The sequence below is a fragment of the Cheilinus undulatus genome, linkage group 12, assembly GCF_018320785.1.
Source record: "Cheilinus undulatus linkage group 12, ASM1832078v1, whole genome shotgun sequence".
NCBI classification, from domain to species: Eukaryota; Metazoa; Chordata; class Actinopteri; order Labriformes; family Labridae; genus Cheilinus; species Cheilinus undulatus.
In genome coordinates, this window is record NC_054876.1 from 49935651 (window position 1) to 49952117 (window position 16467).

At 42.7% G+C, this 16467-nt stretch overlaps 1 protein-coding gene across 3 annotated transcripts; it reads right to left on the reverse strand.

Annotated features, from left to right (window-relative positions):
- Positions 1–1708: 1708 nt before the first annotated feature.
- Positions 1709–13381, reverse strand: serpinf2a (serpin peptidase inhibitor, clade F (alpha-2 antiplasmin, pigment epithelium derived factor), member 2a). 3 transcript variants are annotated; one of them, XM_041801655.1, is made up of 9 exons: positions 13252–13381; positions 10893–10961; positions 10554–10794; positions 10084–10227; positions 9961–10003; positions 9568–9713; positions 8038–8180; positions 7080–7284; positions 1709–2520 (listed from the first exon to the last, which is right to left on the reverse strand). In XM_041801655.1, exons 2-9 carry the CDS (start codon positions 10944–10946, stop codon positions 2063–2065), a joined length of 1434 nt encoding a protein of 477 aa, XP_041657589.1. In that variant the 5' UTR covers positions 10947–10961; positions 13252–13381; the 3' UTR covers positions 1709–2062. The 3 variants fall into 3 exon arrangements, with proteins under 3 accessions (XP_041657589.1, XP_041657590.1, XP_041657588.1); XM_041801656.1 differs by lacking the exon at positions 13252–13381 and adding an exon at positions 12797–12924; XM_041801654.1 differs by lacking the exon at positions 13252–13381 and adding an exon at positions 12588–12738.
- Positions 13382–16467: the final 3086 nt, after the last annotated feature.

The following is a 16467-nucleotide window of genomic DNA, read 5'->3' on the forward strand; positions in this document are numbered from 1 at the left end:
AGATGAATCAACGCTGTCAGAGACAGAGGAGCAGGTAAGAGGCAGGCTGAAATACCCAAATAGTAAGGTGGAACAGCAGCTCCCGGACTGAGACTTTAACCACCCAGACCCCTTCATGTCCGCTCCTCTTCATCATTCAAGTTTCAACAGTTAAACAAACCCTCTGTTTCCTCATTATCCAACGTTAACAGAGCTTGACTTATTACCAGGCTATAGATAAGTTAGCAGGAAATAGGGCTACCCCCAGACCTCCAGCTGATTATTTATGTAGCTGCTTGTTGTGTTTGCTGGGGATGTTCTTTATGTTTAAGAGAGACCATGAGAGAGCTTTCGTTTTCAATACCTGAAGCTTAAAACAAGACAGTAGATCTGACTTCAACCTCCATCTGTGAGACTTTTCAAAGAAGCCTGTGACAGACAGGACCGCCAGAGAGAGACAGGAAATAAGGGGAACACTTGCATCAAACATGCACCAAGACTGGGAATCAGTCCTGGTCTGTGGCGTAGAGCTGGGGTTCTCAACCCTTTTCAGCCTGTGTCCCCCAAAATAAAGGTGCCGGAGCTGACCATGGGGGGAGAGCTTTCTGGGGCCCAGCCAAACTGGGGGGACATGGAGTTCAGCAAAACCGTGGTCCATTGTGAAGTTAAGCTGTGAGATCCATATTTCATATTTGACCTGAAAAATAACCACTCTTATCAAAGAAACAAATATCTGTCTAGTAAAAAGCCTTCTTAAAAATGTAAATCCCCTTTGTTTAAAAAAAAAAAAAACTAAAATGGTTTAAAAATTGCTAAAATGGGTTGATAATGGCAAAAAAAAATGCTGGAAAAGGTGAAGTTGGGTTTTAAAAGTAGCAGAAACGAGTCAGAAGTGGCAAAAATTAGATAAAAATGGCAAGAAAAACTAAGATGGGTTAAAGTGGCAAACAGGCATAAAAGGGAGTTTAAATGTGGCTGCAATGGCTTTAAATTGGCAAAAATGAGTGGAAATTTAGTGGAGTGAAAAATTTATAAAAACTGGCAAAAAAGGGTTAACTGAGAAAAGACAAAACAGGCAAATATTGTCAGAAATTGGTTAAACTAGTATGGGCATGTCAAATGGTGAAATGTGGTTAAAATGGGAAAAATGGGTGTAAAAAGTGGTAAAAAGGGGTTAATAGTGGCAATAATGGGTCAGTAGAGGCAACATTAAACTAAAGTGGCAAGAATTGGTTTAGAAGTGACAAAAACAGGCAGAAAAAAGTGTTGGGAAGGGTTTGAAATGGACAAAAATAGGCATTAAATGGCAAAAATGTGTTAAAATTGGTGGGAAAAAAATGATGAAAGGGGCACAAAAACTGACCAAATTAGAGTGAAGTGGCAACAGTGTCATTTTAAAAATATTTTTAGTTTTTTAGGGCATCTGGAGACCCCTGTTTGTGTCTTGCGACCCCTACGGGGGTCCCAACCCCAAGCTTGAGAACCACTGGCGTAGAGGACTACAGCCTCAGCGGATGGGCGCTCGCTCTGCCTGAGTTAAAGGAGCCGCCTCCTTTTAAAAACATCACTGACCTTTAAAACAGTCGGCCCAGACTTCCCTACAGAGCGAGCTCTGCAGGAGATGAATCTCTGGAAGTTTTATCTTCTGAATTTAGCTAAGGGGAGAAATGAGCTTTTCATTCTGCACCTGTTTGTCCAGTAAATTTGCGCCGCTACAGTACGATGGTGGTGAAAAGAAACATGAAGCATCTTTATTATTGAGAATCAAGATGGATCAGCATCATGTAGGAAACATAATGGTGCACATAATCACGGTAAACATTCAGAAAAATAGAAATTCAGGGGGACAAAACAGTAAAATGTCAACTCTGCTTCTGTTTACATACATGTGCATGTCAGCATGATCGCACTGGTAAAACTAAATGGCTTTAGAGTGACTGCAGAGAATGGAAAAGTCACATGGTCTCCTCCAGCTGCAGCGGTGTGAACTAACAGGCCTCAGAATGTTGCAGGACGGCCTGTCCAAAGTTAGGACTCCTTGGTCTGAACCGGCTTACTGATTAAAACAGATCTCACGTTGAGGTTACTTCTTCTTCTCCTGTCCATTTCCATTCTGCTCCCTGCCACCAGGGGGGGCGCCACATGACTGCACATCGCCGCCCTCTGCTGGCTCTTTTTTACGGCATGACCTGTTGATGTTATCAGTGTCTCTTTTTCTGTTTTCTGCGGTAGAGAGGTCGCTCAGGGTGGTGTTAACGGCGTGGGGATCATCGTTTGGCATGGGGTTGTTGTCGGGGGCGGGGTTTGTAACGATGCCCATGAAGAGGGGGGTCAAGGAGGCGTCGTCGACCAGAGCGAAGAGGAACGGGGAGTTGACGGAGAAGATGGAGACAGAGCGCATGGAGGTTATGACGGTGGTGGCGGCCGCCTCCACACCTTCCTCGCTGAGTTCGACGGTACTGGCGTGGCGGACGCTGGACACCCTCAGGGGGCGGTCGGAAATCCCAGAGAGGTTTGGACCCGTAAACAGCGAACCGAGGCCTGATGGAGAGAAGAGAAAAACGTGAAACTGGGACTGTGTTAGTGTTTCTGGGCAGAGACAGACCTGTGGGCTGGAGAGGATCCTGCATTTGCATACTTAATTAGCTACATCAGGGGTATCAAACCCAAGGCCCGGGGGCCAAACCTGGCCTGTGGTGCAGTTCTACCCGGCCCACCAGATCATATGATATTTTTATTAGAACTGGCCCACCAGTATGAGGTCTGCAGAGTTCCTCCAGAATAAAAATGTAAACCAAACCTGGATGATTTATAAAAACTTAGAAAAAGTAAAAACAGTAAAAATAATTTGATAAAAAGTCAGAAACGTGGAAAGAAATTAGTGTTTTCTCTATTTTTTCAATTATGTGTCTCACAGTTCTGACTAAAGGTTATGGTTTTGACTTTTTATTTCATATTTTAAACTTTACGTCTCATAATTTTGACTTTTCATATTTTTACCTTTAAGATTCATAGTTGTACATTTAAAATCCTATTTTAACCTTTTAAAGTCATGATTTTGACTTTTATCTCAAATTTTGACCTTCCTCTACTTCTAACTTAAACTTTCATCTAATTTTTTTACCTTAAAAACTCATGATTTTAAATTTTATCTCATATTTTGACTGTTAAAAATCATGATTTTAAATTTTATCTCAGTTTTTTGACCTTTTAAAGTCATGATTTTGACTTTTAATTCACATTTTGACCTTTTTCAACTCCTAACTTAAACTTTCATCTAATTTTTTTACCTTGAAAACTCGTGATTTAAAATTGTATTTCATACTTTGACTTTGAATTGTCTGATTTCAATGTTTATCTCATGTTTTGACTGTTAAAAATCATGATTTTGAATTTTATCTCAGTTTCTGACTTTTAAAAATCATGGTTTCTGTGTTCTGTCTCATACCCTGCCTGGCCAAAAAACAAGTCACCACCTGGATTTAACTAAACAAATAGGTACGAGCCTCCTATTGGATAATTACTGCATGGGCGATTATCTTTCAGCTGGCAACAAGTTATTTAACCCCAGCTGATGCAACGAGTAACTTCTCTTTTCTTAAACAATGGATTTTTTCTTCCCTAATGGCACGCGCATATTCCAAGATGACAATGCCAGGATTCATCAGGCTCAAATTGTGAAAGAGTGGTTCAAGGAGCATGAGACATCATTTTCACACATGGACTGGCCACCACAGAGTCCAGACCTTAACCCCATTGAAGGGACATTTACAGAATAATAATCCCACATATCCTTTATTAAGAGGAAGATTATGTAAAGGTGACAACACCTCCTGGTCTCATGCTGCTGAAATGCTCTGCATGCAAATAGCCACCACTTATGTTGGGAAGCTGGAAAGTGCCGCCATCTTTAAATCATCTTTTCTCCCTCTAGCCCAGTGGTTCTCAACCTTGGGGTCGGGACCCCATTAGGGGTTGCGAAACACTAAGAGGGGGGTCGGCAGATGCCTTAAAAAACGGAGAATACTTCAGAAAATATTTTTTCTCACCCAATTTTGTTACTATTATTTGCCACTTTTCATCAATTTTGCACAATTTTGACCCATTTTTGCCACTCTAAATAAATTTGTATCAATTTTAAAACCCTTTATACCACTTTTTACTCCCTGTTTTGCCACTTCTAAACCAATTATTGCCACTTTCCATATATTGTTGCCTCTGTTGACCCATTATTGCCACTATCAACCCCTTTTTTATTGCATTTTACACCCATTTTTGCCCATTTCAACCACATTTCAATGTTTAATTTGCCCATTTTGGCCAGTTCAGCCCATTCCTGCCAATTTCTGCCTCTTTATCTGCCCCAGTTGACCCATTTTTGCCAGTTTAAAGCATGTTTTCCCACTTTTAAATCCCATTTCACCCATTTTTGCCACTTTAAACCTATTTCTGCCACTTTTTAATCCCCTTTTACCACTTTTTGTGCCTGTTTTTGCCACTTCAACCTGTTAGTTTTTGCTCTTATTGCCACTGTTATCAAATTTATGCCACTTCTAACCCATTTCTGCTTCTTCCAAATTCTCTTTTAACCACCTTTCCCACCACCTTTTTTGACATTTTTTTTACTAATTTAATTCTGTTTTTTAGAAAATGGATTTACATTTTCAAGATGTTTATATACCATGGCACGAATGACTTAAAAGATATCTGTTGCTGTGTTAAGAGTGGTTTTTATTCAGTTTAAATAAAGAATATGGATGTCTAGCTAACTTTACATCAACCCTGATCTTCCTCACCTCGATAGGCCCCCAGTTTGGCTGGGCCCCAGAAAGCTCTCCCATTTTTCCCCCATTATGGGCAGCCTTGTCTCCACATGACTATTATTGAATGTTCATGGCTGTGTTCAACCACCTTCAGGTACAGTGGGGGTCCCCGGTCTCTGGCACCTTTATTTTTGGGGTCGCAGGCTGAAAAAGTTGAGAACCTCTGCTCTTGCCAACACAGTGGTACCAGAGCGCCACAGATCTTCTGTTAGCCCCGTACAAACGGCCTCAATGGTGAGTAGAGCCGTTCCTGACAGGGCTGAGGTGCCGCAGGATGATGGTCTCCCCTCTCCTGTCATGCACCACATGTTTGAGGAGAACTTGGCACTCGGCGGTTTGCAGAGGTCCTGATTCTGGGTCAGGGTTTTCTAAGTAGCAAAGCTGCAGTGATTTTCTGAGCATCAGCCAGTGTCATAGTTCCATCTCACAGCGCCGACTTCATCACTCTGAACCCTTAGTGATTGTTTAATATCAGTGACCTCAAGCTAAGGTGCACAAATGTGCTTTTCATATGGTAATAAATATCATTCATTCATATTGTATTCTGCTTTTATTGAGCTGAATTTTTCACTGACAACTGACCTAATTATTCATGTAAATTATGCATTTATTTTTAAAGATTTTAACCCTTTGAGTGCCAGTTTGTTGTCATGATGCCACCATGTTTTTCAATGAAAAAGGAAACAAAATAATGAATTATTTTCAATATATTACATTCAAAGATTTTGTGTTGGATTATTACGGCCTGGGAAATGTCAATGATTAGCAGCAACATTGATATTTATGCATTATTGTTTTTGCATGTGTGACCTCCATATCCCAAATATGGTCAAAATGACGCCATCTGGTGGAGAGTAGTAAAAATGATCCACTAAATGATCCAAATGATCCAATAAAATGCATGTATTACGCTTTAATGGAAATGAGATCATAAACTGCAGTTTAAATGGGTTTCAGTGGGGCAGTTTTGGCTCTTAACTCTTTGGGCACCACAGTTTTTTCAATTGTGATATCAAGATTTCAAAAGGCTGTAGCTTGAAAGTGGTTAGAGATAAAGGCATACTGTAACAGAGAAAAATCTTCAGTTTGACCCAAAGTTTGTGGTGAGAGTAAATTCACTCATCTAATTTGCATATTCTGACGTCACCTACCTCCACTGTGTTTTTTTAATTCCCGCTACCTCCGTCAATATTTGTGTTCTGACCACCCCTGCAACCCCCACCACGTCCCCACCCCGGCCACTGTGAGGAAATGCATCGGCTTTGGTATGTGCTGCTGGTGGACTCTCACGGCGCACAGACTCGCGGTGGCTCCGACACATTGGCAGTCTCAGTCTCACCGGATGACTGAACGTCATCGTCACAGGGGTGAATATTCCTCTATTCCTCCCAGCATTGTGAGTATTCTCGCTACAATTTGCTTTCTCTCTTTTACGCTTCGACTACAACCACTTCTACCACTTCATCATCTCCTTAACCAGCGGTGCGTCTTCAAACTCTCTCCCCAAAACTTTGAATAGAAACATGCCCACATATGCTGCTGGGATTGAAGTTACTCATGTCTGCCATCTCCTGGTGTAAAGTAGTAACAACATTAGGCATCATATTTGCAGCTAAAGCCCGTTTAATTCAGCAATGTTGCTCGTTGCAATTTTGCAACTTTGGCGCTTAAAGGGTTAACAGCTAGAGTGTAACTAAACAGTGTATTTTAGCCTGATTGTTGGAGTTGAGCTGGAAATAATAAATAATAATGATGCCACGTACATGTTCACAGCCAGAATGCTCAGAAAAACAAGAATGAAAAGTGTGAGAAATGTGCACGACCTCTCCTAAGGGTTAATTGACTTTACTGTTAAGTTTTTTTAGATCAGACTGTGCCACCGTCCATGCCTGCACATCATGAACACCTTCATCGGGACTATCAGCCCGACATGCCTTCAACATCCTTGAAAGAAATGGTACAGCTGCATATGTTGCCTCAGAGGGAATTGAGAGATAAGTAAATTTAGTACGCCTCAGGCTACTGTGATACTCAGGATAATATTCATGCCTTTCCTGGTTAGTACTAACATCCGTCATATATAGGAAGTGCTGCGTCTTCATTTTTGAGGATGGGCACAGCCAACGCTCCAAACTCATGGTGCACACGTACATGCATGTGTGGTTAAAGCAAGAACATCTCCAGCCTCTAACAAAGCAGCTTTAAAAACAGCTCTGAAACTCCGGAATAGTGCAGACACTGAGCAGACATGTAGATTCAAATCTTGGAGAACCTCACCCATCCTGGTCAGTGCTTCCTGGAGCTCTGTGCGGTACTGAAGCTTCACCTTAGGAAGGTTGACCTGCATGGTTTTCTCCTGAGGTAGACGTCTGAAGAGGTCAGAAATGTTCAGCTGTGGGAGCACAGATGTCACATTTCTTCCACCTGGTAAGGGCATGACGATGAGGAAGCTGGTGTTTCTTCTGAATGGGAAACTGGCGACCTGTTCAAAGACAGACAAGAGCTGTTATCTCTTCTGTTATAGTGACTACATCTACAAACTAAGCATGCTAAAGAGAAGTTTTAATTAGGTTAAAAAAGCAGTGTCAATAAAGCCATAGTGGGCTTAGTCTAAGTACACACTAGTCCCAGTTTTTAGCCTGATTTGTCCCCAACGGTCAGAAAGGCGTGGCTCCATTCAAGGCCTAGCTGGTTATTCATCCAAACAGTCCTGAAGTGTGTGGTATTGATGCAATTATCTTACTGCTCCTACAGGAGTCAGAGACCCCCAATCTTGAATCGTAAGTATCAGTCTGGTATGGTATTAACTGTTTTAGACTGGGCCGCCTCCAGGGAAAGAACCGCCAGAGCCGGTGAGAGCGAGCAGACTGGGAGGTGTCCCCTCCCGAGACTGGTGGTGACACCTCCACCTTTAACTCACAAAAATGGCAGCAGATGTAAAGAAGACTGCGTCCTGGGCCAGGTGGGGTAAAGAAGTCCTGGGCCAGGTGGAGTAATGAAAAAGAACACCAGACTGTAGAATGATGGCAGCAACAGGCTGACCAGCATCAGCTGTCCTCCATTTTTGTTTCTCTCCTGAAGTCACGTTTGATGGTGAGTTTCTGTGAGATCTCGTGTCTAGTGTGTTGAAATTGTCCATATGAGTGCGGCTAGCTTTAGTTTTCTCCAAGACTTTAATGTAAGATGAGCGAATAAAAACTCTTGTGATGAAGCACAGTGTCGACATGAGGGCTACCTGAGCCTGAAGCTCTGGATCCTCCAGCAGACGGAGCGGGTACTGAGCAGACTTCATCATGTCCACAGACACTGAGTTCTGGTTGTCCAGGTAGAAAACTCCCTTTGAGGTTGCTTGGGGGTCAAATCTTGTCCTCCATTCTCCTGGAACCACAAAGACAGATAGACTCATTAAAGACCCTGTAAAGTGAAATCCAAAGTTTTTGTCTTAACACTCTAGAAATGTTGGAATCTGGTTGCTGTAAACATGTGAAAACTCTGAGATCTACATGAGACTGAATTCTGGATTTAGGCCATTTCATCTCTTTCCTGGCTTGGTTTCATGTGGGCGGGGCCAATATGTGAGAATATGTAGAGAATGTAGAGAATGACCCCGCCCCTCTAACACTACAGTATTGTGGAAGGAAGCAGTCACCTGGAGCAGGGACTTCTGGTTCATTTTGTGCAGAGGAATCCAGTCCTGTACTCTTGTACCGTTCTATAATGTTCATGTTTCATTGCAAAGTCATAGTTCTGCATGTTTTGTGTATTGGTTCATGTTTTTAGGGGAAAATATTTTTCCAGGTATGACACCATGAGTGAGGGGGTTAATGCTGCAGACTACCCGTGTCCTGAGTGGGCGTGGTTTCAGCTCATTCAACAGACACACCCATACCATCCTGGAGCAGATTTTACGGCCTCATTTTTCATGATTTGAAGCTTCATTTTATAAACTTGGAGATGCTTTATGTGACTGAAATTTGACGTGGGGGTTCATAACACAGTGATCTATCATACGACAAACCTAAACACAGATTTATTTTTACTTTACAGGGTCTTTAAGGTGTAGGCTGCTGACGGTTTTGACCAAACTCTGCCCCGTTCTTAAGCGCGTCTCGTGTACAAGCCCAGAGGAAATTTCTGTAAGGACGGATTTAGACAGTGAAGGTAACGTAGCTGTCATTTCCTCTCTGAGTAACCTTACCTCTAAAGCCTCAGACTAGCTGGATGCACTAGGCCAGTGATCCTCAACTGGTGGCCCGAGGGCCACATCAGGCCCCCCACAGCTTTTCATCTGGGTCATTTTTTCATCATTTTTTTGAAATTATTTCCTTTTTTTGTGATTTTCTGATCAGTTCTATTTCATCAATTTTTGGTCTTTTTTTTATAATTTTTTATTTTTTTGAGAATGCAACATCCATGCAGAAGAATCAGCCCAATGATCTGTTTCCTGCACAGATTTTCCACCAATCAAAACACAACATTTTAGCATCAAACGAAGTGATGAGCAGCAAAGCAGCATCAGAAAAATGTGGCACAAATATCTCTATCGCCCCCTTGAGGCAGGCTGCTGTATAGGTGATCTCTAAGCTAAAGGCTGAATTTACAAGGAAATAAAAATATTTTGACAATAATTTGTTAAATAGACCAAAATGTTCACATTTGATCCTCTGGAAGTCCCGCCCCCAAACTGCTAAGAATAAAGACAAATATAGTTGATGACCCTCACTAGGCGAAACACTTCTGTTCCATAAATGCTGGGACGCTTCACCTTTGAAGTAGACTGCATTCATCAGCATCAGCACCACATCATGGGGAATACTTTCCAGGAAGTTCTGTATTTTTCCATTGGTGGCGTTCTCCACCCATTGGTTGACCTCCAGCACATCGACCAGAGGGACGGGCCGTGACTGGAACCTGAGGGGTTAGTACAGGAAGACCCCATTAGCTAGTCTTAAACAGATATTTCACTGAAGGGTGAGTCTGCTAAACCTCAAGTGTCAGAGGATTCTGTGGTTCTGTTGGGGCTAATGAACATGGTTTGGGTCCAGTGATGCTCCTAAAGGAAGGTTCCTTCATAGAGAAAAGGGCTACCAGTGTTTAAAGGCACTAGTAGACTCAGGCTCTTAAAGAAGTGTTCCTGTGGTCTGATTGTTGTCGGTACCTGGCCAGAGACTCCTCAACAAACGTCAACTTCACATCAAATCCTAGGAGAGAGAAAAAGAATCATTGAGTGGCTCTTGACCCCAGAAAGTCCTAAACCTGCATCCGTTTCATCCCAACCCACCTGGTCTCAGGTACATGCGTGTCGCCACCTCCAGCGATGTGTTTCTGAAGTGAGGTATAAGACTTCCCAGGATGTGCTGGAAACACGGCAGAGTTCCTGCATGGAGGCTCTGCAGGAGCAGCTTCTGGGTCTCATTTCTGGCTCCTGAGAGGAGAAATAATCAAGTCCTAAAAATGCTTCCAGGTAACGCTCAGAAACATGAGACGGAGCAGAAATTAAATCTGTACAGCCTAAATATGTGAATGTGATCCAAGAGTAACGGAAAAGCTCAAGTTCCATCAACGTTCAGTCCTGATCTGAGCTACAGGTGTGCTTTTCAAAACCAGACTCCAGGTCAGGTTTAGGGTTTTTTTGTATCAGCAGGTATATAAATGACTGTTTTATTTCTGTTATTGATCATTGATAAGCTAACGGGATGGACGACTAGAATCTGAGCCACTGGACCGTCCAGTCAAAGTCCTCTCACTGACCTAGAGCGAGCTGGGCGAGGGCAAAGGCCAAGCTGGGAGGTGATAGGACGATATTTGGCTGCTGTTCATCAAAATGAAGGTGTCCCAGCAGCTCTATACCCAGTCGCTCTATGGCGCCCCCTATGGCCCTTTGTTCTTTAGGACTAAACAACCAGTCTCCTGTGCAGTCCTCAACATCTCTCTCTTTGTCATCTTCATCTGCAGGACCGGAGACTTCAGGAGCTCCGGGGCTCGGGTCTTCCTGAAAACCAAATGACAGGAATGGTTCAGTATCGGACGATGAAAGTTAAAGGTAAATAAATAAGAATTAAAAATGTAGAAGAAGACGGAGGCTCTTACTGTCAGTCCCAGACTGCAGAGACAGAGAAAGAAAAGTAGAATACACAGCTTCATCTCCAAATACCCGGCCTGGAAAACAAAGAGGGAATTATCATCATTGGCAAGCATGAAACCGGTGTTTCAGAGGGTTTATCTTTAGGGGAAATGTTTAGCCATCTTTGGGCCAAAATTTGAGGTGGAAGAAAGGCGTGTAATGGCGAGTAAGCCCATCTGAGGGCACCATTGAGTAGAAGAAGGATTGACACAACCCGGGTCATGCTCCAGATGTCCTTGCGTATTACCATGCTGAAAAACTAGAAAAGTCCGCACCTTTAAAGTGGAGTAAGGGGTGGATGTGGCGAGTCAGCACAGCCTGGTATACATCCGGGTGGGTAGAGGGGCTGCCATGGATGTCTCAAAGGCCTGAGCATGGCTGCCACTCTCACCTGGGGTGAAAAGGCCCGGACTAAAGAGATGCAGTTCAGCTTGACCTTGGCTGCTGAGCGACAAACACGTGCAGGCCCGCCCCTGCCTATACGCAAACTACACATAGCACGTAGGGCCTCATCACCCTGGGGGGCCTCACTTTGAGTGTTTTTTTCTTCTCTCTCTCTGAGCATCAGCCTGGTGTTTGCATGATAAATATGATCCAGGTAATGCATTTACAGTGTTGACCAAACATAAACTTTACCTGGCGTCACATGTTAGTAAATTAACCCTAAAGATATCTAGGATGGAGATCAGTGCCATCCTGGATCAATTCAGTGTGTGCAGCGTCCGCTCACTCGCAACAAGACATGTGATCATTAAAAGCATGATAGTTTTTGTGACTTTTTCAGATAAAAGTTGGAAAGTTTGGGCAGTTTAGTGTGTTTTTCCAACCAGAAGGCACTTTAGCACACGTTTTGGCTCCCAAGAGGGCACTTGAAAACAATTGAAAATTGTGAGTTAAGACTTGTGAGTTAAGACTCTGCCGTGTAAAGACAAAATCATAAATCAACAACATCCTCTCCTCTAGGCCTGAGCTCGTCTGAGATGGACTGACCTGAAGTTGCAGAGTGGGCCGTGGTCTGACGAGTCCACGTTTCAGATTGGTTTAGGAAATAATGTCGGCTGATTGCTCTGGGGTCCAAAGCCAGCTTCTGTATTGTTGTGTGGGTGTATTAGTCCCTGCTAATTTGAGTGAGAAAATGCCAAGATAGATTCTGCACATGTTACAACAGCCTGGCTTCACAGTGAAAGAGGGCTTCCTTCTACTGAAAATGTACAGAGAATTATAAAGTGCAACATCAGACAGTGAAAAGTCTGCACAGTTGAGTGGTAATGTGAAAGACTCCTACATTAATACTTCAACAGTTGAGTCAACAGACACCTGCAGAGAGTTGTTGGGAGAGAGGTGATGTAACGCCGTAGTAAACACGCTCCCGTGCCAGCTTTTAGTAGCGTGTTGCATCAACTTAAGGATGTCGATATATTCTTAAAGACAGTCCCAGCTTTTTAGGAATACGGTTTGTATTTTGAAAGTGGTGATTTTCATGCTAACACAGAACAATAAAACACAAAAAACTTCTACAAATGACAGTAGGAGCACCGTCCTCCACGAACAGGTGAAGATATCTGATTTAACGTGTTCATCAGCATCCCAGATATTTACGTCTAAATAATCCATTAGAAGTATTAAAACAGAATCCTAAAGAACATATTTCCTGTACATACCAACAGCATGAATGTAAGAGGAACACGCTTCGTCAATTTCAACCCAAAAGTTGAGCTGGAGACGGTGGGAGCAGTTGGCTTGGTTTGATATTTAGTTCCTTTGTTGCTGCTGCAGGAAAACTCAGAGAGTCTTCAAACTCACAGGGGTTCATCTCCTCTGTGAGGGGAATGGTTCCACCAAATTCAGTGATAATCTGTTGGATTATTACCAGAATGTTTGAGTCCAGAGAGTCTGGGTCACAGAGCGGTACTGTGGGTATAGATGTTAGAGTTCTGACATGTTAGGCCGTGTTTCCGACGTAGTCTTGTCTTTCCATGCATCCATTTCCATGCAGCTGGTCTAAAGTCACTTGAGGTTTCAGCTTGGTCCGCCGTGTTTACCAGCAGAGTAAAGGTTACTGTTTCAGAGCCGTTTTTGGCTTGGCCCTAATACGCTGAATACACAGAGCTCTGATTACTCAGAACTACATGAACTAGTCTGAAACAGCAGATCATAAATGCTCTTAAACACGCTGAACCAGGAGATACACGGAGCTATACATTTTCATCTGTATGTCATTTAAAAACACACTCCTACCTGAGAAACTACGGGGCATTCAAGCACCAACTTTTTCTGTCGACACGCACTCAGAAGAGGAGGACGGTTTTAGTTAATAGGACTCACCTGGTCTGTGTGATGTGGAGTCACAAGTCTAAAAAAGGAGAGATGAGATGAATAAAATAAGAGAAAAGACGGATAAAGTCAACCCTCTCGAGGCTAGACCGTGTAGTGGCTGAACTCAACCACAGCCGCCCCCCTGTTGGCTGGTTAATCATCAACCTGGACGGATCCTGATCCTGTAAGTCTGGACACAGGAAGTTAAAAACCACCAGAGCATCAGTTAGACTGTTTTAAAAGTCTTTATGAAATAAGACTCCAGTTATATTAATATGTCAGCTATCAGATATATCCTACACATAAAGGCCTCTTAAACGAAGGAATGAGGGAAGTCAAACTTCATTTGTGTTTGTTGTTCTCAGCTCTGTGATCACGCCACAGTCTGTATAAAACATGGATGCCCAACAATGTGCATACCATGGTGTCTAAGGGGCTTTTTAAAGTCCTTTGTCGCAGACAGTTGTGCTGATGTGTACATTAATGCCTGCCAATTGAAAAATCCATGGAGATTTTCCTGTTGTCAGGTAGATTCCAGAGGACAGTGGGCTACAGCAGGTAAATATTTGCTACCTGCTGGCATTAAATTCACACATTGAAGTGCTGTAGGTGTCGTCATCAGAGTAGCATTCACACTGTAAAAAAAAAAAAAAAAAAAAACGTTATCTGCCAGATATAATCCCTGATAAAATATTTTCTGTATTTGTTCATATATTGTCAGATTTACTTGATGGACAAAAGTATTCAGCCACCTGACCATTACACAGACTGGGACTGTAATAACAATATATTTAAATCCATGTAATTTAAAATATGGAGCTGGCCCCCTGTTGCAACTTTAACCCTTAAAGATCCTGTGAAGTCAAATCCTAAATGTGTCCTAACACTCCAGAAGTGTGTGGATCTGGTTGCTGTAAACATGAAAACACTGAGATCTACATGTGACTGAATTCTACTGAGCCCCTTAAGGGACATAGGAGGGGAAAAAATTAAGGTAGAATTTTTTTTTTTTAAGGGACATGAAAAAAAAATGGGATTTTTTTTTTTTTTTTTTTTAACAGTTTGCGAGATCTTGCACAAAAGTAGATTGAAATCATACCATAATCTGCACAGTGACTGAGGATTTTTGTAAATGTGATGATCCTCTGCTAAGTTATTATGGTGGAAAGGTTCGAATCTGTGAATATCTTTGTAACTTTACCGAAGTTCAAAATTGGCCTAAAATGAAAATAAATTCAATCCATGCTTAGTCTCGGGCGTGCTCTTCGTCTCAGAGAAAGGCATTTGAAGGCATTTTTGGTGAAAGGGGACTCTCGTCGTAACACTGGGATCTGGTGGACCTGGTCGAATTCATCAGCAACCAGGAGTAATCCTCCGGACAGCTGCAGGGGTACAGATGAGTGTGTGCCAGATGTTGTGTAGGCATTAACCGTTTGACCTTCCTTAAAAAGCCAACAATGCCCTCATTGATAAATATTCCATAAGGCTTCAGTTTATCGTATGAATCCAAGTCCAGATGAAGTGAGCTCCTGTTGCAAAGTAGTTCTGTCTACTTAAACGGCTCGCTCGTCTAACTGAATGCCGTCCTGGATCAATCTCTTTCAAACCCATTTGTACGTTTTCTCTACTTACACGTAATATTAGCTCTCTGCATTTAGCACACGCACATCTGTACCGTGCAGCTGTCCGGAGGATTGCTGGTTGCTGATGAATTCGACCAGGTACGCCAGATCCGAGTAAGTTTCACAACGGAAGAGTCCCCTTTCACCCAAAATGCCTTAAATGCCTTTCTCTGAGACAAAAATCACGCCTGCGCCTGAGCATGGATTGAATTTATTTACATTTGAGGCCAATTTCAAAGTAAAATTCAATGAATCTCCCCCACAGATGCTCGCCCTCCGTTGTTTTGGTTGGTTTGACCCAGAAGTAGTTACTGCTACGTCATTTCAATCTACTTTTGCGAGATCTCACAAACTGTAAAAAGAAAAAAAAATTCTCTCTTTTTTTTCATGTCCCTTTAAAAAAAAAAAAAATCTCCCTTTAATTTTTTTTCCCCTATGTCCCTTAAGTTGCTGCGTAGAATTCTGATTTTAGCCTGTTAGAAAGTTGTTTTACCTTTGGCTCTTCTCTGGACCAGAGCCAGGCAGCTGCTCTGATCATGAGGTCAGCGTAAGGCCAGGGGGTGGGGCTAATAGCATGAGTGCTTTCATCCAATCAGAAAGTAGCATTTTTTTTAATCTGAGAGATTGGTATTTCTCTTGAGTGGGTGTGGCTTCAGCTCATTAACAGACACGCCCACACCATCCTGGAGCAGATTGTACTGCTTGAAGCTGAATTTTATAAACTTAGAGATGTTTTATTTGACTGAAATTTAACCTGGAGGTTCATGACACAGTGAGCTGTCATACAACAAACCTAAATACAGATTTATTTTCACTTTAGAGGGTCTTTAAGAGTTACTTTAATATTTTAACGCATTTATCCCTGAGGACAAAAAAAATCTTTTTCCCTAAAACTGCTGTAAAAATAAAATATATTAATTTTTTTTCTCTTTAAGAGTCAATCTTTTAAAACTGCTTCAGCTTGGCATATACATCTAGAGTACATATCAAAAATTTATAATATTTTGGGGATTTTAACCCTTGAAAGGCCAATATATTTACATAACTCCAGTTTTTTATACCAGCTCTACACTCTCAGTAGGGTCCTAGAGGGTGCATGAGAGTGTGCCCAACCAGTCTACATGTGTTTTGTGGATCTGGAGAAGGCATTCGACCGTGTCCCACGAGGAATCCTGTGGAGGGTGCTCGGGGAGTATGGGGTGCCGGACTCCCCTGATAAGGGCAGTTTGGTCCTTGTCCGACTGATGCCAGAGCTTGGTCCGCATTGCCGGAAGTAAGTCAGACTCATTCCCGGTGGAATGCCTTCTCCAGGTTAGGAATGAGATCCTGCCCCAAGTGGAGGAGTTCAAGTATCTCGGGGTCTTGTTCACGAGTGAGGGAAGAATGGAGCAGGAGATCGACAGGCGGATCGGTGCGGCGTCAGCAGTGATGCGGTCTCTGCATCGGTCTGTCATGGTGAAGAAAGAACTGAGTCGAAAGGCGAAGCTCTCGATTTACTGGTCAATCTACGTTCCCACCCTCACCTATGGTCACGAGCGGTGGGTAGTGACCGAAAGAACGAGATCGCGGATACAGGCAGCTGAAATGAGTTTCCTCGGCAGGG